Source organism: Mustela nigripes, chromosome 14, assembly GCF_022355385.1.
Source record: "Mustela nigripes isolate SB6536 chromosome 14, MUSNIG.SB6536, whole genome shotgun sequence".
In the NCBI taxonomy this organism is placed as follows: domain Eukaryota; kingdom Metazoa; phylum Chordata; class Mammalia; order Carnivora; family Mustelidae; genus Mustela; species Mustela nigripes.
Window position 1 is genome coordinate 45,495,654 of NC_081570.1, and position 25,013 is coordinate 45,520,666.

Here is a 25,013-nt window from a genome sequence, read left to right on the forward strand (position 1 = left end):
CTCTCTCTGCTTGACTTATTTCACTCAGCATAATCTCCTCCAGTCCCATCCATGTTGATGCAAAAGTTAGGTATTCGTTTTTTCTGATGGAGGCATAATATTCCATTGTACATATGGACCATATCTTCTTAATCTATTCATCTGTTGAAGGGCATCTTGGCTCTTTCCACAGTTCGGCAACTGTGGCCATTGCTGCTATGAACATTGGGCTACAAATGGCCCTTATTTTCACTACATGAGGATTTTTATTACCAAATCATAGGTTAAGAAACTAAGGTTCAGAGAATTAAGAGAATATACTACAAGTCCCATGGATGCCATGTTGTAGAAAATGTACCAGTGTCCTTTTCAAGATCCCCATCTTCTTCCTACCCTTGCTAAGTCTCTAGGAGACATTCTAATGAACAAAAGGAAATGAAAGCAGAGGTCTGGAATATCTAGTGACCATTATCTAGAGCTGTTTAGGTTTCTCAATCTAATACCTTACCCACCAAGGTGTGACATGCAAAGTAGCCACGTTTATGGAGAAATTGACCCATCTACCATGTTTATTTAAGATTTCAACCCATTTCTTTCAAATACTGATGGGTAAAGCATCTTAAAGTGCACAAATAAATAGATTTTTAACAAGAGAATGTTTTAAAGAACATCATTGTACCAAACAATTAGAGAAGTCATGTTTTTCTAAAATTTTCAAAGAACATTTATAAAAATTGACCATACACTAGGCATAAATCACATGTTAGAACATGTAAAAGCACTAATATCAACTACTCTCTCAGTGTACTAATATCTTATCCATGCTTCTATATCTTATTACTTTAGTATTTATTATTTAGTACTTACTAATATCTTAATATGTTTCAGAGCACCATACAATTAAGATGGAAAGGACAATAGAACAGGGAGCGTGGACACAGACCTTCAGACATATGGAAACTTAGTATGACAAAGACGGCATTGTACCTCCATGGGGAAAGGTGGGACTAGTCAATTAATCACACAGGGCATTTATCCATATGGTAGAAAATTTAATTGGATTTCTAGCTACCTCATTATAATACAAAAACACAAAAATCAATTCTAGATAGGTCTAAGGTTTAAATATAAAAGGCAAAAACTTTAGCAGTTTTAGAAGAAAATACAGGAGAATATCATATGATTTTAGGATGAAGATTTCTTTAAAAGATTTTAAAAGCAACACTCAATTGATAAATTCAAATACATTAAACTTAAGAATTTCTATTCATTAGAAGACTAGGAAGAACACTGCAAAGTCAAGTTACAATGTACAAGAAGGTGTCTGCAACATATGTAACTGACAAAGAATGGTATCTAAAATACATTAAAAAAAAGCTACCGAATGACCCAGAAATTGCACTACTGGGTATTCACCCTAAAGATACAAATGTAGTGATCCGAAGGGGCACATGCACATGAATGTTTATAGCAGCAATGTCCACAACAGCCAAAATATGGAAAGAACCTAGATGTCCATCAACAGATGAATGGATAAAGAAGATGTGGTATATATATACAATGGAATACTATGCAGCCATCAAAAGAAATGAAATCTTGCCATTTGCAACAACGTGGATGAAACTAGAGGGTATTATGCTGAGCGAAATAAGTCAATTGGAGAAAGACAATTATCATATGATGTCCCTGATATGTGGAATTTGAGAGGCAGAGTGGGGTGTTGTGGGGGGTAGGGAAGGAAAAAATGAAACAAAATGGGATAGGGAGGGAGACAAACCAGAAGAGACTCTTAATCTCACAAAACAAACTGAGGGTTGCTGGGGGGAGGGGTGTGGAGAGGGAGGCTGGGGAATGGACACTGTGGCGGGTATGTGATATGGTGAGTGCTGTGAAGTGTGTAAGACTGATGATTCACAGACCTGCACCCCTGGGGTAAAGAATACATTATGTATTAATAATAATTTTTCAGAAAGTAAAAAAATCTACAAATAAATAAGAAGACCATCAGCTCAATAGGAAAATAGGAAAAAAGTGTCAATAGGCCTGCAGAAGGAAAGATATGAAAGGTGAATAAACATATTAAAAGGGGCTCAACACTAAGTAATTTATGCCTACTAAATTGATGAAAATTAAGAATTTCCTCTGTGGTAAGTATTGGTGAGAAGGTGGATCAATATTCCCCTTAGAAATGGTTAGGAAGGTTGTAAATTGGTATAACAACCTGGAAAATCAGGTTGGCCTTTTTCTTATAAATTTGCCTTCTCTACATAATTTGCATTTCCCTTCCCGTAAGTATCTCCTAGACAAATTCTTGGACATAGTCATAGAAGAGATTAGTAAGAATATTTATAGCAATAGTGTTTATAAGTGCAAAAAATTCAGAACCCTATATGAATAAAAAATGTGCACAGGAGACCTTTATTTTTAGTCATCTAGTTCAGATAGAAAGCACAGATAACAAATAGCTAGAGAGAGGTTATTGAGTTTCAGGACAGTTTCTCGATATGTTATAGTTATTTCATATTTGAGACCAGAGGTTCTGTCAGACAGTGTTTGCTATCCTCCAGGCTGCCTGGTACATAAAAGGCTATTAAATAATGGTGTGTTACATTGAAATGAGTTCCAAGCCTCTAGATTTGAAGATATGAAACAGATTGAAAAGCTCCAGTAACTTCTGAATCACCTACTAATGTTAGGTGATTCAGACTACTACTAACTGTCTACATTATATCACGGGCTGACTTTTCATCCAGTCTCTACGTCTCTGAAAAGGTGGCCCTCTGACCATATTTAACAAAGCATTGGAAAATATATGTTGCATATCAGTAGGGATGACCAATGAGGTAAAATGACTTACCTTGACTCTTTTTCACTTATGTCCACATTATCATAGATAATAGCTTCCTGAGACCTAAGTTCTGGGTTCAAGACAGGACCAAAACAGTCATTAGGTGTGGTTTATACAATCCCTCACTTTACAAATTATCCACAAAACCCAGTTATCCAGGTGTATCCCCACAACTGTTTTATCAAAATCTTATCATAGAATGCAGATAGGCTGGAAGGATCAGAGAACAAAAACAACCTCCATTTGAGAAGAAATTTAAATGAGAGGTTAAAAAACAGTAGCATGCCCTAATGTCTCAAACACAGACATACATTTATATCAATTTAATTTCCTGCAGATTTTCAGAAAATATGCGTTGCTGAAAGGATCATTTTCAGAGTAGGTTCCCATCATCCTGGAGCTGGACAAAGATATTCTACTTCTAGAATAGTAAGAGGGCTTTTCCTAATTCCTGGGAAAAAGACAGTTTAAGGAGAATATTCATGTAGATTTTTCTTCCATTATTTTTCTTTCAAACCATGGGCAACCGCACTTCTATAATAATCTTGCATAAAATTGAATTTTAGTGCATAATCACAATTAGACATTTTCAGTTTAGGATATTCACATTCCTGGAGCTCGACAGAGAATTACACAATTTTTTTAAACAGGTGGGGGTGGTGCAGAGGCTGAGGGAGAGAGAGAGAATCTTAAGCAGGTTCCATGGCCAATTGTGGAGCCCAACACAAGGTTCTATCTCACAACCCTGAGATCATGATCTGAGCTGAAATCAAGAGTCAGACATTTAACTAAGCTACCCAGTGCCCCAGAATCCATAATGTTTATTTAAGTGATTCACCACTTGAGTCTGAGAATTTCTTGTATAATTATTCATAATACATATTTGATTATTCATAAATTTAGGTGGCAGTACGATGCATACCTGTTCTTTTTTTTAATTAAAACATTATGTATTATTAGCCCCAAGGGTACAGGTCTGTAAATTGCCAGGTTTACACACTTCACAGCACTCACCATAGCACATACCCTCCCCAATGTCCGTAACCCCACCATCCTCTCCCTACCCCCCACCCCAGCAACACTCATTTGTTTTGTGAGATTAAGAGTCCCTTATGGTTTGTCTCCCTCCTGATCCCATCTTGTTTCATTTATTCTTTTCCTACCCCCCAACCCCCCACAATGCCTCTCAACTTCCTCCTATCGGGGAGATCATATGATAATTGTCTTTCTCTGATTGACTTATTTTGCTAAGCATAATAACCTCTAGTTCCATCCATGTTGTGGCAAACGGCAAGATTTCATTTCTTTTGATGGCTGCATAGTATTCCATTGTGTATATATACCACATCTTCTTTATCCATTCATCTATTGATGGACATCTAAGTTCATTCCATAGTTTGGCTATTGTGGGCATTAATGAATACCATTTAAGTTGGCTTTTTAGATTTTTATTTGGACCAAGGGAATTTTGGGAGACCTGTGATTTTACCAGGTTTATTTATATAGCCTTCATTGGTTTAGAACAGCGAACTCATATTTCTGAAATATAATATACATTTTAATTGTCTAATCAGAGAGAACTCAAAGTACCATCATGGCTAGAGCTCAAAAACAAAAACCGAGAAACAACTCAGCCCTCTTTTATTGACAGATTCAACTTACTGAACATGTATTGAGATCATACTGTATATCAGGCAATATGCTAATTTGTGCACTACAAAAACAGTAGTTTTTCATATTGAAGCAAAGAATATTCCAATGACCCATTCTTGATGCAATTAGTATGTGTACTGCAATGTGATCCTGCCCAGCTTATTATGTCTTAATTAGGGTGATTTGGCTGTCAATTCCTTCAAGAGGATATGTGGTATACTGTAAAATGCACAAACTTTGTAATCAGAGAGATTTGGGTACAAATCTCAAATCTCAAATCACTGAAGTATGGATGTGGGTCTAAGCCTCCCTGAAAAGATTATCCCTATTTTTCTGGGAATTTAAGAGGCCTGGTATACAGTAGTTATTTAAGAAACGTTACTCGTTACTCATCTTCCTCAAAGTAAGGAATAAGGTTGTGTAAAACATCTTTGATTTTTATGTATCAATTTTTCATTAAATGTAGAATGAAGGAAGAATGACTCCTCCTCTCTCCTTGCCCCTGAATATGGTAATGCTGCATAGTTTTGTACCAGCAATTAGTGAACGTCACTTACCTAAATCAGGCAGCGAAATTGAAAATGCACTGTAGATTGACAAAAGACACAAAAGGGTTACAGAAAAAAACCAGGTTCAGAGAGATTAGTTGATCCATCTCAAATAACCTATTGATGACTAGTTTTCTTGATGCAGGTGTGCCTAGGCAAAGTTGTGAAGCAAAACTTCCCTACAGCTTTGTTCTGATTAACCTTCCCCTCGATTCCAAACCACCATTTAAAAATGAGCTTATGTATCCCATAAAGGACCACCCATTATCTGCTCCCCTTTCCTAACTAGACAACCTCAGGCTCTGCCTTTGTCCATCCACAAGATCCTGTTTCTGCTTTCTAACCTCTTCACATACCTACCAAATACAGTCATGCCTCATTTTATTGTAATTGGTTGTACCGCACTTCATACATCAACTGTGGTTTGTATAAATGGAAGGGTTATGATAACCCTACATCAAGCAAATCTATCAGCACTATTTTTCCAACAGCATTTTATTACTTTGTGTCTCTGTTATGTTTTGTTAATACTCACAATATTTCAAACATTTTCACTTTTATTATATTTGTTATGGTGATCTGTGATCAGTGATTATGACTCACTAGATTACTTTTTAATTAAGTAATATACATTTTTTTAGACATTGTTCTCACTTAATAGACCACACTATAGTGTAAATACAATTTTTCTATGAATTGGGAAATCAAAAAATCTGATTCAGTTGATTGTAACATCTGCTTTGCTATAGTGGTCTAAAACCCAACCCACAATATCTTGAGGTGCAGCTGGATATCCCCTGTAGGATAAATATGGTGAAAGAGAACTACCCTCTGCAGACACAGGACCCTGCCTTTGTATATGGTTAAGCCAAAAGAATATCTTGAGAACAGAGCTCCAAGCCAGGGAGAAATGGAAGATAGCAGATTGCTAAGTGGGAGAGGACATTTGGCCCAAGTAGACTGGTTACACAGTTAAGGAGCTGAAAGGAAGTATGGTGTGGTAGAAAAAAATTCATGTATTTTAAGCAATTAATTTAAGTTCAGCCTTACAGGTATTAAGGGGACAATGACCATGGTCCAGGCCCATGTGTTGTGTATACAAAATGATCAGACCAAGTTTCTACCCTGAAGTAGCTTAGTGTTTAATGAGGGAGACCTAAAGTAAGTTAGTACAACACTGTGATAGGAACACAATACAGGACTGTCCAAAGAAACAGCACTTTTAGGAAAAACCAGCTAACCTTTGTGCAAGCCTTGGTTTCTTCATTTCTAAAGTGCATACCAGCTCTGTCTCACGGGGTGAATATTAATATTAGAGCTGGGTGGGGTGTACCCAAGTGGATGTGCCTGGCCAAGGAGCTGAGGGTGTTCACTGGTCCTGATGTCAGTAACTGTATGACCAGACTGGGTGCTGTCAGAATAGAGGAGAAGCAGCACGTGATCTCTGGAGTTAGACAGCTGAATCCAACTCTCAGCTCTGCCACTTACCCACTTACCCTGTGCAAGTCACATAACTTTTCAAAGCCTTAATTTTTCATCTGTGAAATGCAGAGAAGAGTTTCTATCTCATGAGGTCATTGTGAAGATTGGACAGAAAACGCATGTGAAGCACTTCACCATCCTTGTCCTCAAGGCCCAGTTAGCACATATCCTTGGCTTCTCCACTCAAGGGCTCCTCGATCAACGGAGACTTTCTTAACACTGATTCAGTTGGGCCAGAGTGGATGTAGCGCCTATTTAAACCTAGAAATTCAGGCTACAAAAAATCTAGAATATTTCCTTCCTTTAGGTCATTTGTTCATTCAATAGCCGTTTATTGAGTACCTATCATGTCCCAGGCATGGTTCTTCATGTCGGAGATCTAGCAATGGACCAGACAGTCAATATCCCTGCCCTCATGGATTCCAGTAGGGTGAAGCAGACAAAACAAGGAAATTTACATTGGGTCATGTGAGGAGATAAATACAGTTGAAAAAAGTAGAGCAAGATAAGGGGCAGGAGAGCTGCAGTTGAAAGTTGGTTTGCCATTTTTCAGAAGATGGTCAGGGAAGGCTTTTCTGGTAAGGTGACTTGAGCAGAATCCTGAAGGGAGTAGGGGAGTAGTAGGGAGTAGTAGGGAGTAGCCACATGGTTATCTGAGTAAGAGTGTTCTGGGAAAGGGAAGAACAAATGCAGAGACCTTAAGGCAGAGGTGTGCTTGGTCTTTAAAAGAAAAGCAAGGAAGTCAGCGCATCTGGAGGAGAGGGAGTGAGATCAGCTTTAACAACTAACTCCCATATAAAATTTGTAGTATAGCTACGTCTGGTGGCATTTAATTCTTGACTTATTTATACCTAAATCAAGCCATTTAATGACTATCCTAATAGGCAGTGTGTATGTCTGAGACAAAGAGAGGGTAGAGAGCCTTACTCTTTTTTTTGTTTTGGTTTTGGTTTTTGGTTTTGGAAGAACCTTACTCCTTTTAAATGTCACATTCCCATGGTTACAACTTCCCTCTGAAGGCAAAGTAATCAACAGGAGTTGGTGTTCAAAAGAGGAGCCCTCAATCAAAAGGCTCAGCAGAAGATAATGAAATTTCTGTCCTCCCTTGTTATAGCTACATGTTATTAAATGAAACAATTAAGGCCGAGAGGCAGATTTTGCTAAAATTTATGGGAAAAAATCTTAAGAGACCTTCTTAAAGATGAAACATCTTTTTCTGCAGGTGGTAACTTGCTTTTATAGAGGTGTGCAGGCACAGATACTTGGTTTTTTAGGAAGTTTCCAGAGAAGCTTTTGTACTGGGTTGGACTACATAATGTGGATTTCTCTTGTTACCCTGAGGCTCTCTGACTCTAAGAAAAAGGGTTTTTCAGAGTATTAATAGATGTTATAAGACATGCTCTAGATGTTAGAGAGATACACAGGAGAAACAGGAGATCCAGGTTTGGGTAGGGAGGTTCAGGGAAGGTGTCCTGGAAGGGATACTATTTGGCCATATTTTCAGGGAAGACTACAACTTTCAAGTCTAATCAAAGGAGGTTGGGGGAGGGCAGGTGCATTTAAGACCAAAGGAATGTCCTGGTGGAAGGCAAGAGGCACGCAATATGATGGTACAGTTAGATCTGTGGGGCATTTATAGGGCATGGTAGAGCATGGAAATCTGAGTGAGAGATAAAACTGCACAGGTAAGAAGGGAGTGGCCGTAAAGTATTTACTTGCCATGGGAAGGTACTGGATATTTGTCCTAAGGTTGTAAGGACTCACTGAATATTTCTAAGAAAAAGGAAATCAGATTTGCATTTAAAAATATTAGCATTCTCACCTAGATCAATTTTTTAAAGATTTATTTATTTATTTCAGAGAGTGTGTGAGTGGGTGGGGGCAGAGGGAGAGAGAATCCCTTTGGGGGACTGCATGCAGACTCCATGGCAAGTGTAGAACCCAATGTGGGCCTTGATCCCATGACCCCAAGATCATGACCTAAGCTGATACCAAGAGCTGGACACTTAACTGACTACACCATCTAGGTGCCCCTCACTTGGATCAAATTTCTAAGGGACCACAGACATCATAATTTTTTGTCAGAAGCATCTAACCTGTTAGGCCCAGAGATTGCCTTTGTGCATAGTTCTTATTGACCACTGCAGCTCTATTTTCATGGTCAGGACTATGATTTATGAACCTCATATTATTTTGGCTCTCTTGGTAGATCTAGATCAGGCAGACATTTGGACTTAAAATCATGTAACTCTGAGGTTTTATAATTGACAAGAACTTCAGGGAAGAGTAACAGTCCCATGCCAGTATACCTGATGACACTGGGGAAATTATTTTATCATCCCCTGCCTCATAAAACAGATCCATTTCTACATATTAGAGAAGTACCTCTGAGTCTCCCTTGTATGCAAGAGGAAATGTGGGCTGGATCATGATTTGCCCCCGACTGCACAATGAAAAATGGCAGAGCTGAAACTAGAATCCAGAATTCAGGCTTCCCATCTCTACTGCTAGTAAATCTGTAACCTTCTCAAATGTTGGTAATTAGATAGGGAGATCTGGGAGGGTCCTAAGACCTTGAGATACATGAACCACTTAGCTGGAAAGTTCATCTCCCCTCTATACACACGGCCTCACTCCAGAGAGGCAAATTAGAATACCAAGTGCAGACAACAAAATCCACTGGAACTTGTAGGGCTAAGAAGGCATAAAAGGATACAATTAATAATAGTTAGTGCTCCAGGAATATAAGCCAAAGGTGATAGAAAAAATTTACTGTCTAGACTTTGCTTAAGACTTTCCTTCTATTCTTGTTTACAACCACTTATTATCAATTTTTTTTTTTTTCCTAAAGGGATGTGGTCCCTGTCTTATTAGTATGGTTCACTCACAAATTGGAAAGAAGGAGGCAGGTGTTAACTAGTGCCTTTGGTTTTAGTTCAGATATCCTCTGCTCTGTTTCTGAGAATAGGATATAAAACTACCAGGTTAGCACAGCTAGGCCTCCCCTGGTGGGGGGGGGGGGGATAAGAAAGACTTTTTACCTTACGTTTTCTTTCAACTTGTTTTTCTTCATTTTAAATCTATCCTTTTCCTTCTTGAAGAATTTCCGCAGTCTTTTCAGTGCTTCTTTTCCATCTAAACTAAGAGGAATCAGAGGATATAAATAACATGGCATTTCAGAGAGTCCTGGAGATGGAAGAGGCTCATCCCAGAACACACCTCCACTCCAGGAAGAGACAGGAACATCCACGCTCTTCCTCTTTGTTTAGATACCAATATGAATTAACACATACCAGCCAGCTTTGAAGGGGATTATACTTCAGTACAAACTTTCATCTACCCCAAATGGTCTCTATTTTGAGGATACAAAGCAAGGTCTTCCTTTTAGGGAAGATGAGTTAGGGAAGCATAGTTTATAAACTATACTGGAAATATGTTTTGAAATTCCTAGCTCCTGAAATCTATGTCATTGACCTTTAATTTATTGAATGATGTCACAACAATGGTGGTATATTTACTGCCCAGTTAAGGATTAAAATTCTTCCAGATATACTCTCGGGTTTTTTAGGGGGTAGGGAGAGGGAATGATACACCCACAGCATCCCACGCAGTATGGATTCCTACTCTTCCCTTTAACCCTCATCCTTCTTGCTTTCAACCATTGCTATCTCATTTCCACAAAGTGCCCCACTAACTAAAATTGATGAATAATGCCCATTTGAACAAGTATTCCTGATAACATGGATATTAAATTAAGCCCAAATCCTAGAGACAGTCTTAATAACTTGCAAAGACACAAGTTAAGTCATAACCATTGATTTCTTCCTGGAACTGCTATGATAGAACTGAAGCAAGTTTTATTGATATTTACTTCTCCTTTCTCACTTATGTCCTAACACAATATGAAAGCCCTATACTTTGAGAGGTGGACATTTTCTCAAAAGAGGAAGCAATATAATTAAAAATTATAGCATATGACCGTATACAATCACAAGTCTCTTATTCATCACAATATAGTATTAGAATATCTTATCTTTCCTTTTGATGCAAATCCTCCCTAAGGATGATAGGGTCAAGGGAAGGGGGTTGTTTCTTGAACTCTGGTTTTCTTACACTCACAGGGAACTACCATTAGCTACAAAGCTGAGAAAGACAGAAACTCACTCTATTTTTGGGTAGTTGCTCTTTGTTTTATAGACCTCTTCATACATTTCTTCATTATTTTCTTCTGAAATTAAAAAAAATGATTTTCATTTATTATAATGACAATAGTTCAGATTCATATTTCATAAGAAATTACTGCATACCTACCAGGTGCTAGGTATGATGTCAGGCACATGTTTGTTTGTTTTTTTAATAAGCATATGGTAAGAAATAATTAAACCTCTATAACAGTATGTACAAAATGAAAATTCACATTGGCTTCCACCTGATTCCAAGTCTGATCTGTTGTAGTAAAAGAAAGTGGGTTTACTAACAGATTTTATCTTTCTACCCTCGTCCTTTGCATATTTCATATAGAACATTCAAAGTCTATTAAACATCACACGCTGTGTTGAAGGTTGGGGCAATAATGGAGAAATAGAAGGCATCTTGAATAACCTGTCCCCTAGCCCAACGCATGAGCTTAAAGCATATAGATACACTTTGAGGCTACCCGGCAATGGAGGATTTTCAAGTTTACAATGTGACTCACACATAGTGAGCCGAGGAGAGTCCCTTAACTTCTCCATGCCTTAGTTCCTTTCTAAACTGGCGTACGGGATTTCATGATCTCTGAGGTGGTTTTACCACCTAAAATTCTGACATTCTGAGGAAGACAAAAGCAACCAGAGTGGCATTTGATTATCCTCCTTTTCTATTTCTTTATCCATTCACATTCCGTAGGTAGTTTTGGTGTGTCTCAGATGTGCCTGGCATTATGCTAAGGGCTAGGAAAAGTAGCAAGCATGAAGAAAGTGACAATCCAGGAGGGAAGATAGTTATTAATGGAAGAATTGCATACATGCAAAATTATAACTGTAAAGTGCTAAGAGGGAGGGCCTAGGTACTAGGAGACCGATGAGACTGTGTACCAAGGGCAGTATTCTCTGGGGCAATAATGAAGGAGCTGGGATTAGAGGAAATATTAAGAGTCACATGGGCAAAGGGGCCCAGGGGAGGGAAGAAGGAGGAAAGCACGAGAACACCCTGTGGTGGAGCGTGGCAAGTCAGAGAAGCTAAAAGGAAGAAGGCAAGAATGGATCTCGAGGGTGAAGACTGAGTATGGTGTGAAGAGTCCTCAATGGCAAGTAGAGGCAAACCACTCAAGGCTCTAGACCATGCAAAAGTTGATCTTAAAAGTATTGGGAAACCATGATTCTGTGTTAAGTAAGCAACGTTCCTGGAATTTAAGAGAGAAAACAGATGAACATATGGGAAGGGGAAAAGAAACAAAGGAGGGAGGGAAACAACCCATAAGTGACTCTTCATGATAGAGAACAAATTGAGGGTTGATGAAGGGAAGTGGGTATGGGATGGGCTAGAAGGGTGATGGGGACTAAGGAGGGTATTTATTATGATGAGCACTGGGTGCTGGATGTAAATGATGAACCACTGAATCATACCGCTGAAATCAATATTGCATGGTATATTAGCTAACAAAATTTAAATTAAAAAAAAAAAAAGCATTCCTATCATCAGACCTGCACTGTGAAGCAGTCAGGAAGGAGGACATTTCCTAGTGAAGTTGATTTATTGCCACAAGAGCCCCATTATTAGCATCTTCACCTTCATGATTCTAAGTGCATTTGTTAACACATACCTTGGACCACTTCTCCTACCCAGCTTATTATCACCCTGCCCGACTGGCATTATTGAAAGTACATATAGATAAGAGACACCTTACACTAATCAGCCGCAGAAGCACTCAGCACTTCCTATTGACAGTTCCAAATGTCTTCTTATACTTACCATTATCAGAAGCAAATGAGTTAGAAAGGTCGGACTGTGGTCTGCAAGGAGAAAGAATGCAAAGACCATTAACCTGGTGTGTCGTACCTTCAGTCTCTCCACAGTCATCTCCAGTCTCACCACACTTACCCCGCTCTCCCAGGGTACTCAACGTCATCATATGTCTCTTCTGAGTTGGAGTGAGGCTTACAGGCCCCCCCATCTGGCATTTCTGTAGTGTCTTCCAAGGTCTCCACATACCCACCTGTAAAGAAAGCAGAGACAGTCCCGAAGAATAACTCATCCACGGCTACCATAAATGCATTTCCATATGCCATGGCGGTGGAGGCGAGAATAGGAAAAGCAGATTTCATACACTGAAACTGGGTTATAATCTCAGTCTGTACACTTCTTTAGCACACCGCTTCACCTTGCAGAGACTCAGTTATGGTTCTCTGAAGTTGGGACAATAATAACACCAACTATTATAGGACTGTGGCAAGGATGAATATGTATTTATGAAGAGTGACCAGTAATTTTTTAAAAATTATTTTTATTAACATATAATATATCACTTGCCCCAGAAGTACAGGTCTGTGAATCATCAGGCTTACACATTTCATAGCACTCACCGTAGACATACCCTTCCCAATGTCCATAACCCAGCCACCCTACCCCTACCCTGCTGACCAGTAAATTTTTTGGGTGGCTCTTCTCTAATCTATGACCTCAGATAGTGAGATCCTCCAGGGTACAGCCCTGGAATTTCTACCTTTTTCTACAGATTTATTTATTTATTTGAGAGAGACAGAGCACACACGCATGCATGGGAGGAGGAGCAGAGGAGGAAGAGGGAGAAAGGATCTCAAGCAGATTCCCCACTGAGGGCAGAGTCCAATGATGTAGGGCTCTTTCCCACGACACTGAGATCATAACTTGAGTCAAAACCGAGAGTCAGATGTTCAACAGACAGAACCACCCAGGCACCTCTTCTCTCTCTTTAAATCTAGATGAACTCATCCAGTTTTGTGGCATTTTTTTTCTTCAAATTTCTTAGAGGAGTTGATTGAACATGTTAACATTTCTTATTTCTTAGTGAGGGAATTAGCCAGAAGATGGTGTGCCAGGTTGAAAAATGTACAGGAATTGTTGGCCCAAGTAGCTAGTTGCAGGTGCTGGTTTATTTTACAGAGATGTAAACTTGTCATAACCATAAAACTGCCACACTTTTATCAACTGGCATAGGTTAATATTTTGAATATTGACTCAGAACCATTTTTGAACTATTAATCAGGAAGAAGGGATACATACATCTGAGAAATAAGCAATAAGCAAATTGCCTTGTGTCAGTTAAATGAACCAAGCAACAACGTTCTACCCCCTCATCAGAAGTCAGTTAGCAGGCAGACCCTGAACCATCTCAAGCATGTCACCTCCTTATTATCCCATAAAGTGCTCCTTTTCCTTAAGGAGTTACCAGTAAATTTCACCAGTAAATTTCTCCAGCACAAAGTAGAGATGCTAAACACCCAGGTGCTTAATTCCTAGTTCAAGACATTTTTTTTTTTCTTTTTGAATCCTTCCTTTTGGCTGCAGCATATGTAAAAGTTTATGGCATCTTTTTAAAAACACAGACAATTCCCAAATTTACATCTCTAACTTAGACATCTTTCACGAATTCTAGATACTCCATCAGCCTTCACACCACTCCCATTTGGTTGTCTAAACACATTATGCTCCAAACCAAACTGACAGTTTCTCTCTGCAAATCTGCTTTTCCTGAAGTCAATTCCATCTCAATAAAAAGTGGCAACCCGTCCTTTCAGTTGTTCGGGTCCCAAACACAGAGACATCTTTGAGTCCCTTCTCTAATTCCAAATGCTATCCTGAATCCAAACGCATCTCAAGTCTACCACGTATGTTCCTCCAGGCTCCCATCGTCTCTTTCATGTTACCGCAACGAGCTCCTAACGGGTCCCTGATTTATCCCTCCGCATTTCTTCTTTCATGACTTCAGCCAGGATGATTCTTTAAATACAATCGGATCATTCTGTTCTTGTGCTCAAAACCTCTCATTCATTCTTAAAAATCTGTCAGAGGAAATGCCAGAGTTCTTGGAATGGTCTACAGGAGCCCCCACGCTATTTGGCCCGCCCCTTGTCATGTCTCTGACCTCATCTCCTAATATACCCTGCGCCAGCTGCACGGCCTTCCTGCTCTTCTGCCCCCACATCAGGGAGGTTCCTGCCTCAGGTATTTGCATGTCTTCTCCCCTCTCCCCAGAACATTCTTATCCTAGACACACTTGGCTCTCATCTACTTGACATCTTTGGAGTCACCTGTGAACAACTTTAAACTTGCAACTGCTACTGCCTCCACTTGCTTGATGCTTTTTCCTCATGTTATATTTTCCCATAACATTTACTACCATGCCATTCCACAGACAGGGTATTTCATTATTTACAGATTTACCATCTGTCTCCTCTGATCAGATGCAACCTTCATAAGCATAGGTATATTGGTCAGTTTTGTCTACCGTTGTAACCCCAGCACCTAGAACAGGGCCAGGCACATAAAAGGCACTCCCATATTTTTTTAATACTGGATTATTTGAATGCGTACATCTTCTAACTAGAGTGTTTTGTGTATTGAGTTAATAACGTTTACTGATATATTAAATTTTACACCTGCTATCTCATTACATACTTTTTGTATGTTCTATTTTCCCCCCTCATCTTCCTTTTTCTTGTTTTCTGTTTGTTTGGAAGGAATATGTGCTATCTTTTAATAGTTATCCTAGTATTTTTTATTTTATTTATTTATTTATTTATTTATTTATTTATTTGACAGAGAACCCAAGTAGGCAGAGAGGCAGGCAGAGAGAGAGGAAGGGAAGAAGGCTCCCTGCCAAGCAAAGAGCTCGATATCCTAGTGTGTTTTAAATTTTAATGGTAACATACAGGAAAAAGCACAAATCTTAAAGGTCAAGCTCAGTGGATTTTCCCAAATCTAACATATTCATCTAAAAACCTAACCCTGCTAGTTCCCCCGAGCCCTTTCCATGCTGTTCTAGTCCTTGTTCCTTCCCACAACGGGAGCCACCATGGTACCGCCTAATATCAGAGGTCAGTTCTGCTCGTTTTTGAACTTCATGTTAATAGAATCATTCAGAATGTTCTCTTGGTGTTGCCTACTTCTCTTCCATACTATGTGACATTCATCCGTGCTGTTGCGCATGGCTGTAATTTGTTCATTCCTGTAACGATTCCATTGTGTGAACATGCTACATTTATCCTTTCTACTTTAGATGGACATGTGGATGGTTTCCAGTTTGAGGTTATTATAAAAAGTTCTGCTGTGAACATCTTGTATATGTCTTGGTAAATTGAAGTATGCATTTCTATTGGGTATAAGAATAGGCATGGGGTTGCTAGTCATAGGATATGCATATGCTGGGCTTTAATAGATACTGCCAGACAGTTTTCCAAAGTGATTACCCCAGTTACAGTCCCAGCCATGTAGGAGAGTTCTAGTTCTTCCATAACTTCTCTAACACTTGATATTTTTAGTGGATTTTATTTTAGCCGTTTGGGTGGGCGGGTAGTGATATCACATTGTAGGTTTCATTTGCATTTCCCGGAGACTTAATGAAGGTGAACAGCTCCTCCATTATGTATTTGCCTTTTGAGTATCTTCTTGAGTGACGTATCTCTTCTTTTCCCATGTCTCTCAATTTCTTTTTCTGATTTCTACTTTATATTTTCTGGATAAAGTGATGTTTATAGAAGATTTATATATTCCATATTGGAATCCTTTGTCAAATATATGTATAAATCAAGTAACTTCTCCCACTCTGCGCCTTGCTTTTCACCCTGGTATCTTTTGATGAATATATTCTAGCTACTCTTCTAAAGCTTGCATAAATTACTATTGTTACTCACAATTAAAGACCTTAGAATGCTTTGAGTCACCTTCCCAAAGTATGTGCTATTAACGCTCAATTTTTTTTCCCCCTCTCCATAGTTTGATGTTGTTTTATTCGGTTGACACTTCTGCTATTCTTTCTTGTATCCAAAATTCTCCATCTGGGATCATCTTCTTTCTGCCTGAACTGAACACTTTAGAATCTCCATCAGAAGGTTTTATTTTGGGGCGCCTGGGTGGCTCAGTGGGTTAAGCCGCTGCCTTCGGCTCAGGTCATGATCTCAGGGTCCTGAGATCGAGTCCCGCATCGGGCTCTCTGCTCAGCAGGGAGCCTGCTTCCTTCTCTCTCTCTCTGCCTGCCTCTCAGTGTACTTGTAATTTCTCTCTGTCAAATAAATAAATAAAATCTTTAAAAAAAAAAAAAAGAAGGTTTTATTTTGTGATTAAAATCTCTTTTTATTTGTTTGAAAATACCATATTTTTTCCTCCATTCCTGACATGCATTTTTACTAGTTATACAAATCTGGGTAGACATTCAATATCTTTCAACAGCACTGTTGTATTCAAGTTACACACTCTTGTTTTTGAGAACTCAGCAATCAGCCTGCTTGTTTCTTTCTGGGTGACTGGCCTTTTCCTTTGTCTGCTTTTAAGATATTTTAAGATATTTTCTTATTCTTCAATATCCTTCCATTTCCTTAAGATATAACTAGGTGTGGAGTTCTTTTATTTATGCTGCTTGAGAACTTAAGGGCATCTGGATGTACAAATTGATATTTTTCAACAATTCTAAAAAATTATCAGGCATTATCTATTTTTTCCTCCTTTCCACTCTTTCTAGGATCCTTTCATAGAACTCTGATTTGATGTTATTTTAAGTCTTCTCCTTTTATCCTGGAGGACCCTTATCCTCTCTTTCATTCTTTCCTATCGTTTCCTCTGTGGAATATATTTTGAATAATTTCTCTAGATTTATCTTCTCATTCCTTAATTTCTTCTCCTGTATCTAATCTGATATATAATTAATTCATTTCTACATCAATTTATCAAATTATTTATCTTTTTCAAATCTGTTTATTCCCTATTCATATTTTTTAATTTTTAAAATATATTAAATATTATACTTTGTGTTTAATAATTCTAATATCTGTACTATCTTGCAGGTTGGGTCCTAGAGTCTGTTGTTCCACTGGTTTTCAGTCACTGTGACTTGTTTGCTTGTGTGTTTAATAATTTCTGTCTATGAACTGTTAATTTTTAGAAGTATATATTGTGGAATTATTTAAACCTGGGATAGAAGTTTGTTCCATCAAAGAGGATTTTGTTTGCTTCTACCAGTTGTCTGGGAGAGCTACCAAGCTGATATCACGTTAGATGGTCTTCTTTTGGACCACACACATAGTGGTGGGGATTTGAACTGCTGATGGATATGAGGATCAGCTTATGGTAATCATTCCTTTTTCTTCGCCCAGCACCAAGTTTCCTTTGATTACAAGGGTTTATGTTGTGTTAATTGTTTTCAACGAAAAGAAGTGATACTTTTATTTCATTCATCTTTCCAAGATGTCTATTTGCATAGAAGGAGTATAGAAAGACACTCTATTGTATTTTTGCTTCTCAAAACTTTCTGATTTTATGCCCACTGTCCTTGACTAGACATTTTGTGCTACTCAAACAAGTCCTGCAAAGAACTATTGACGGGCTCAGCAACTCCCTTTGTGCTTTAGCAGCATGCACAGATTACTCAGAATAATCCTTTTTGGACTATTTTCTTCATGGTATAATCTCCAAATCTATAGTGACTCCTCACAGACAGTACACAATTGCATGAAAATAGCCTTCAGCCCCATATTCAAGGCTCTCCTGTAACTCTTTAGTTCACTTCAGCTGGTCTTACTTCTGTCCCCCCCCACCCCGCCCCGTATTCCAGATTAAGTCTACCTACTTCTCAATTTAAGGCATGGTTTTTTATTTTATGCCACCTTTATGCTTTCTCATGTGTCATTAGTATCAAAATGTCTTTTCCTCCCTTTTCCATTTATTTTTGAAAAAACTTGTGTTGTGTTCAGAACGCTTGAAATCTTTTTATAACAAATTTATAAGTACATAATATGGTATTTTTTACTATAGGCACAGTCTTATTCATTCTGTGTAGACATAATCCTGTGAGGTCCTGACTTCATACAGGAGTTCCCAATTATAAACTCACTTGGGGCAGGCCCTGGGATACAGCTCCTGTCCTCTGCACATCACACAGTCAAAACAGGAGCTCAAGAGATTCAGATCTCAGTAAAAACCCCGAGGGCAAGAGTAGCTCTGGCACTCACCTTCCAGGGTTCCTGGTTCCTGCGAGTAGATGGATGCTTTCTTTTTACATCTGTTCTATGATACTTTAAAACATTTTCTAAAAATCTATTCTTTACTTTTCTTAGTCAAGAGAATAATTCATGTTGTCAAATCTACCATAGTTTCACTGAAGCTGGATTTATTCTTTTACTCCTTTCTTTAACAAAGTTTTGTTGGGGGATCTCCAGTGTGCCAGACACTGTGCCAGGTTGCAGAAATACAGAGAAAAATACCAAATGGTCTCTGATCACATGGTACCCACCGTGTACCATGGGAGACAAACACGTACCCCATGTATTATAATGTAAGGTATGCTATACTTTTTTTTAGAGAAGGAAATAAATGAAGAGAACAAACAGTTAGTGATCACATGAAATATACAGTTTACAAACATTGACAAATAGCCCTGGAAAATAATATCAACCCCATTTGTACATGAAGCCCTGTAAGTTTTCTAAGATGATGGGCTTAGTATATAGGGTCCCAGAAATGCTTAACTGTAAAGCCTAATATGGAGTTGCGGTCACTTGGTTGCTGTTTCAGTGCCACAGAAACAGAAAGAGTGAGGAATTGTGGTCCCTGGGGAGCAGGGAAGAGGAGAATGGATGGAGGTAAGGGGGACCTCAGAAGAAGTGACTTCTCAGATAGAACTTAAAGGATGCCTAGGACATCAGCAGGTAGAGAATTCCAGACAGAGATCAGGTGAAATTACAGGGACATTTAAGCACTTAAGACAGGATATGCAGAATACAGCAGAGTATACAGGGAAGGACCTGCGAGGCAAGGATGTGGCCAATTAGCCCAGAGGCATATTTTAAGGGACCTGGAGTTCATCTTATGATCACTGCATATTTATTCTTCTTATAACTGATTAGTAACACATGAAATGTCAGTGGTCTGCCATGGTTTATTGGGCTGGAGTGGGTATCTGTTTTCTTTGTGTAACCAATACCTATTTCTCTCTGGTCTTCTACTTCTAAATCCAGTGCTCTTTCCATGACTGCACAACTGCCTCATGAGCGTAAGTTTCCTGGCACATAATAAATGTTCAATAAATATTTATAAAAGAAAGTAACATCTTAGACACCCACAACTTGTAAATCATGTGATGACGGTGAACAGAACCAGGAAGAAAGGCAACTCACAGTGGCCTAGGGAGTGCCTGGCCAGCTTCGGGTCTTGGAGGCAGGCCTTTGTCTGGGTGGCATCGCTCACAGGGCCCTGCTTCCTGGGCAGCATGCTCCTGCGGCCTCCGAGGACTTTCATCACCTGCTTTCTTCCCAGCATCCCTCCACGCGTGGCCCCCTAAACACACGCAATAGGGAGAGTGCTATAGAGCTCTGACTTACCTGCTCCATTGCCCACTTACTTGTGCTTTTCTTCCGTAATTCGTGCTTCACAGACAGCAAGGACTTATTGTGGTACTGAACGCAGTCCCCCTAGACAAAGTTTCACAAGGATGCACACCAAGTCTTTGGGTCACCTCTGAACGGCCACCGAATGCCCGGGGGAGGCAGCCCCACAGGAGGCCGCAGCATGTAACAGAGAATGTTCTTCAAATATCTTATCTCACCTCATCTCCAGGACCCCCCCCCCCCACTGGGAAAATATCACTAGACCACATGATAAAGAGTTTTGAAAGGTTAAATAACAGGTCTCCAAATCCTCTGGTTTCCTAGCCAGTAGTCTACTAAGACAGAACTTGAGCCCTGTGCTCTTGACCACCAAGGGGGGGCTGTGTTCCATTCACCTGATAGTTCTTCTGGCCCCCTGCCATTCTGTTCCTCTGTACTTCCTTTCCCACTCCCTCTCTGCAGTGTTGGTCAGACATGAATGCTGAGTTCCGGAGATAGAGAGACACCATGGGCACGGTGGCCTACACACTGATCACGGAGACAAGACACACAAACCTTAAGGTACCACGTGGCAAGGGCCGTTTGCAGCTGTGTTGTTCTCTGAGACAGAAACGGAGGAGGGGAGGTCCGTTCTCTCGGCTGGGAGACAGGGTGGAGGAAGACTTCCAGAGCAGATCTTATTAAAGAGTACTTTAAAATGAAAGGAAGAGATGGACCAAGGAGATAAAGGGACAAATCAGCACGAGCAAACGCATGGGTATCTGGAGAAGTTAGGGTCCTCAGACGGGTGTACAGAAGCTGATGCTGAGGGAAGACTGGAAGGGACAGGTTGAAAAGACGAGTGAGAAAGATGTGACAGAATGAGGCTGAGTAATGCAGGGTCTTGTGTGCAAGGTTCAATGGGGGCCTCACTGAACCCCAGGCAGCAATCGGAGCAGATGTGCATTTCAGAAAGCTCTGGATGGATTTCCGGAATAGACACCGGAAACCAAGGGGAATTACAGCCTTTCTGGCTATTTATCAGATGGCGATAGGAGAGAGATTATCGTCCTTCCGATGGCAAGTGGACAGGAGCACTGACTATGACAATATATCTGAAAGCAGTCGGAAGAAGCCGAAGTACTTAACAGTTATAAAGTATGGGCTTTCCTGAGCTCTTGATGTGGTCTGGACAAACTAAAAGGAGGGGCATTTTTTCAAGTCACACAGCCAAGAATCAATTTTTTAATGGGGAAAAATGACAAAGTAATAAGTCAGAGTTTCACATAAATGCAGTGACTGCCTTCCTTCACTGTGGCCCCTAATAAGGCTGTGTGTGGGTTCCCCTTGTCCTGTCCTTGGGAATGCTTCCTAGGGTCAGTTTGAATTTGTATCTACTGATGTTCCATTTACACCTGACCCCAAACAGCACTGCCCAGCTACGCCACGCACTATTTTTACCTAACATAATCCAAATCACCTACAACAATTTCCAAAACTCAAATCCACATCAAAGAGCAGGAATATGTCCCTTTGGTTGCAGCCTGGCTCTTGTCAAATGGCCAGCACTGATAAAGAACATATCCCTGCTTTTCTCTTTCATGGTTAATGTCCATAACTGTGACTTCCCCTTTATCTTTCTCATGGTCCTGATAACCCCTTTCTGATCTCTGGCCCCATCACCCACTTATGGCCTTGTCTGCTCTCTGGCTTCAGGATGCAATGCCCCTTCCCTAACTCCGGCCTGCCCACCAGTTCAGGCCCACAAACACCACCAAGCTGCTTGATTTTCCCAAGCCCTGCAGCTGGGACTGGAGCAATCTGATATTCTACGATAGGCACAACTCAAACAGGTTTTCAGAATGTTGTGAGCATTACTAGCAGCACTGGTGATATCGATAATTTAAGCCTCTGACCACTCTAGTTGTTCTGAGGGGGACAATGTCAATTGATTGGATAGGAGTATACACATGAATCTAGTATTTACTAATAAGTAATAATTAAGAATACCTTACATTTTTATGGTATCTCATGGTCTACAAAGCACTTTCACATACATTATCTTATCCACATAAACCAGACAGAATCAGGGTGGGACTGCGGATGGTAATTGAGTAGGGATGATTTGTTCTTCTATTACAGATGAAATGACTGAGCTCAGAGGTAAGTTGTTCTTCTAAGTAGGGCCCTCAAGCACACACCTTAAGGAGGCCCTCCTTCTGGGGCTGTTCAATTGCAGGGTACAACACCCAAATGAGTGTCTATGTTTTGTCCTCTGGATGCCTTGCTGAACTCATACTAGACCCAGCCCCACCCCTAAGGCCTGCTTCATGGCTAAAAAGTAGACACCTGAGGCTAGAGCTCAGTGTTACTGTCAAGTTCATTTCTTTGAGAAAACACCCAACACCCCAGGGTCTTCTGATGCTCTCTGTAGAGAGCTGCTGTCTCAGGCTCTAAAAAGTCACTCCATGAACTACTCCCATGATACCCCTGGACTTTTACTGTTTGGCCCTGAACCCTAGAACACTGATACCTTGAAAAGATGACTTGAAGGTAAATCTTTTTGTGGTTTTTGAGGTTCCAATTCACATGGCTCTTTTTCCTTCTCCTTTTTATCTTCATCTTCATCTTCATATTTAGGGCTTAGATGTGAAGAGATAACAAGGGAAAAGTGAGGTTTAGAGTGTTTAGATCATAGTGTACTACCCAATCCTAAAAGAAAGGAATGGAAAAAGTGAATGTAAACAGCTGAATAGTTCCTCTTCTCTCCCTACCTTCTTCTAAGATGAGGATCAGGTCACCCATTAGATCATTTCACTGAGTTTCTACCCTCTCCAATCAATGCCAGAAGGAATCCCTGCTTAAAATCTCCTAGCAACTCCCCATTGCCTGTAGGCTAAAATATAAACCCATCGTGATGTGGTTGCAATCTTTCTTTCCAACCCCACCTCCCTCTACTCCTTCCCTCAACTTTTGCTCTAGACTCACATTCCCCAAACCAACCATCCTTGTTTGAGCAACTCTCCCTTTTTAGTTGCCATTTCCCTTGACAGACATGCCTTCTGCATCTTGCTGGCGAACATCAAACCCTTCTCAATTTGTCTGAATCATCTTACTTCTGAGAGTCCTTCCCTGATTCTCCCAGTCATACCTTCTTATCTGCTGCCCCAACACTTTGTCCTTCTATTTGTATTATAAAACACTGTTTATGGATCAGCCTCCAGTTCTTCTAATTGCCTTGTAAACGAACAATCAACTTATAAAGCGGCAGAGCTCCAATATTTCTGTATGTATTCCTAGCACCAATGCTGTGTGATCTAGAGTAGCAACAGCATGGGGCCTGGCAGGTACTCAGACAGTCTTCCCTAAGGAAATGAAGGACCACCACGCACCACAGCTGCATTGGACAGAGTATGAGAGAGAGGCAAGGTGGACAGTGTCAGGAGAAACCTGAGGTCCGAGGAGAGAATGAATGCGGAGGAGTCATCAACTCCGAGATGAGGACTTCTGTTCTGGCACAGTGAACTAGACTTACAACCACATTCATACGGAAGGCAGAAAAAGAGGAGCCCTCAAAGAAACTCAGAAGAGGAGGTCAACAAGAGAGGAAAAGCACCAGAGACAGTACTGTTCTGAAAGACAATGGAAAGAATTGTCAGGAGTTTCATTCATTCACGTAATTACTGAGCACCGTGCCCACCAGTAAGGCCATCTGCCAGTTCCATGATGATCAGGGGCGGTGGGGGAGGGCTGGCTTCTTCTTCTTTTTTTTTTTTTTCTTAAAGATTTTATTTATTTGACAGAGGGAGAGAGATCACAAGCAGGCAGAGCAGCAGGCAGAGAGAGAAGGGGAAGCAGGCTCCCCGCTGAGCAGAGCCCAATGAGGGACTCGATCCCAGGACCCTGAGATCATGACCCTGGCCAAAGGCAGAGACTTAACCCACTGCACCACCCAGGCACCCTAGGAGGGCTGGCTTCTAATCTCCACTATATATCCCTCTTTCTGCGAGTCCATGGTTAACCTTTAAAAAAAAAATCATATTTTCTTATTCATAAATGAAAGGTCACAATGCCAATGTCCATGGTTGCCAGGAGAATGAAATGTGAGAAAAATGTTGAAAGCTCAGCATTGTTCAGAGTACATAATGGACCTGCAATAATTGTTGGGATCCTTGTCTTCATGGAAGCATTTGCTGTGTTAGAATTACCCAGTTCTTATTCCCCATTGCACATTGTTGGTATTTCTCCTAAAACATAAATCCTTGTTGATGTACATGCCCTTGGTAATCCATCTTATCTTGTCAGGTCTTATCCAGTAACTTATAACTGGATCTCTATAAGTAATTATCAAATTAAATTCAATATGGTGACTTCTAGGAATACTATGAGGCGATGGAGTACGTTATCTCTGCTTTGAAACTCTTTGTGGCTCCCCCTGACCTAGAATATAAAGTCTAAATCTGTGCTCTCCACCTGCGGCCACTGTCCATGTATGGATATTGTGCATTTGAAATGTATCCGGTCTAGACTAAGCTATAAGTATAACATATATTTGGATCTTGAAGAATTAGAGAAAAAAGACTATAAAATACCTCAGTAATAGTTATTATATTGATTACATGTCAAAATGACAATATTTTGGGGCGCCTGGGTGGCTCAGTGGGTTAAGCCGCTTCCTTCGGCTCAGGTCATGATCTCAGGGTCCTGGGATCAAGTCCCACATCGGGCTTTCTGCTCAGCGGGGAGCCTGCTTCCCTCTCTCTCTCTCTCTCTGCCTGCCTCTCTGTCTACTTGTGATTTCTCTCTGTCAAATAAATAAATAAAATCTTTTAAAAAAATGACAATATTTTGGATACACTGGGATTAATAAAACACATAATTAATTTCACCTGTTTCTTTTCACATTTTAAAATTTAATTTAATGTTATGTTAGTCACCATACAGTATGTCATTAGTTTTTGATGTAGT

At 40.0% G+C, this 25,013-nt stretch overlaps 1 protein-coding gene across 1 annotated transcript in view; it reads right to left on the reverse strand.

Moving 5' to 3' along the window:
- The window catches only part of FYB2 (FYN binding protein 2), a 102,412-nt gene that overhangs the window by 19,676 nt on the left and 57,723 nt on the right, over window positions 1-25,013 (reverse strand). Inside the window, 9 exon segments of the mRNA XM_059377085.1 lie at window positions 2,837-2,897; window positions 5,038-5,066; window positions 9,552-9,650; window positions 10,675-10,738; window positions 12,463-12,503; window positions 12,592-12,706; window positions 19,857-20,016; window positions 22,579-22,687; window positions 23,674-23,677. Coding sequence (XP_059233068.1) covers window positions 2,837-2,897; window positions 5,038-5,066; window positions 9,552-9,650; window positions 10,675-10,738; window positions 12,463-12,503; window positions 12,592-12,706; window positions 19,857-20,016; window positions 22,579-22,687; window positions 23,674-23,677 — 682 coding nt within the window.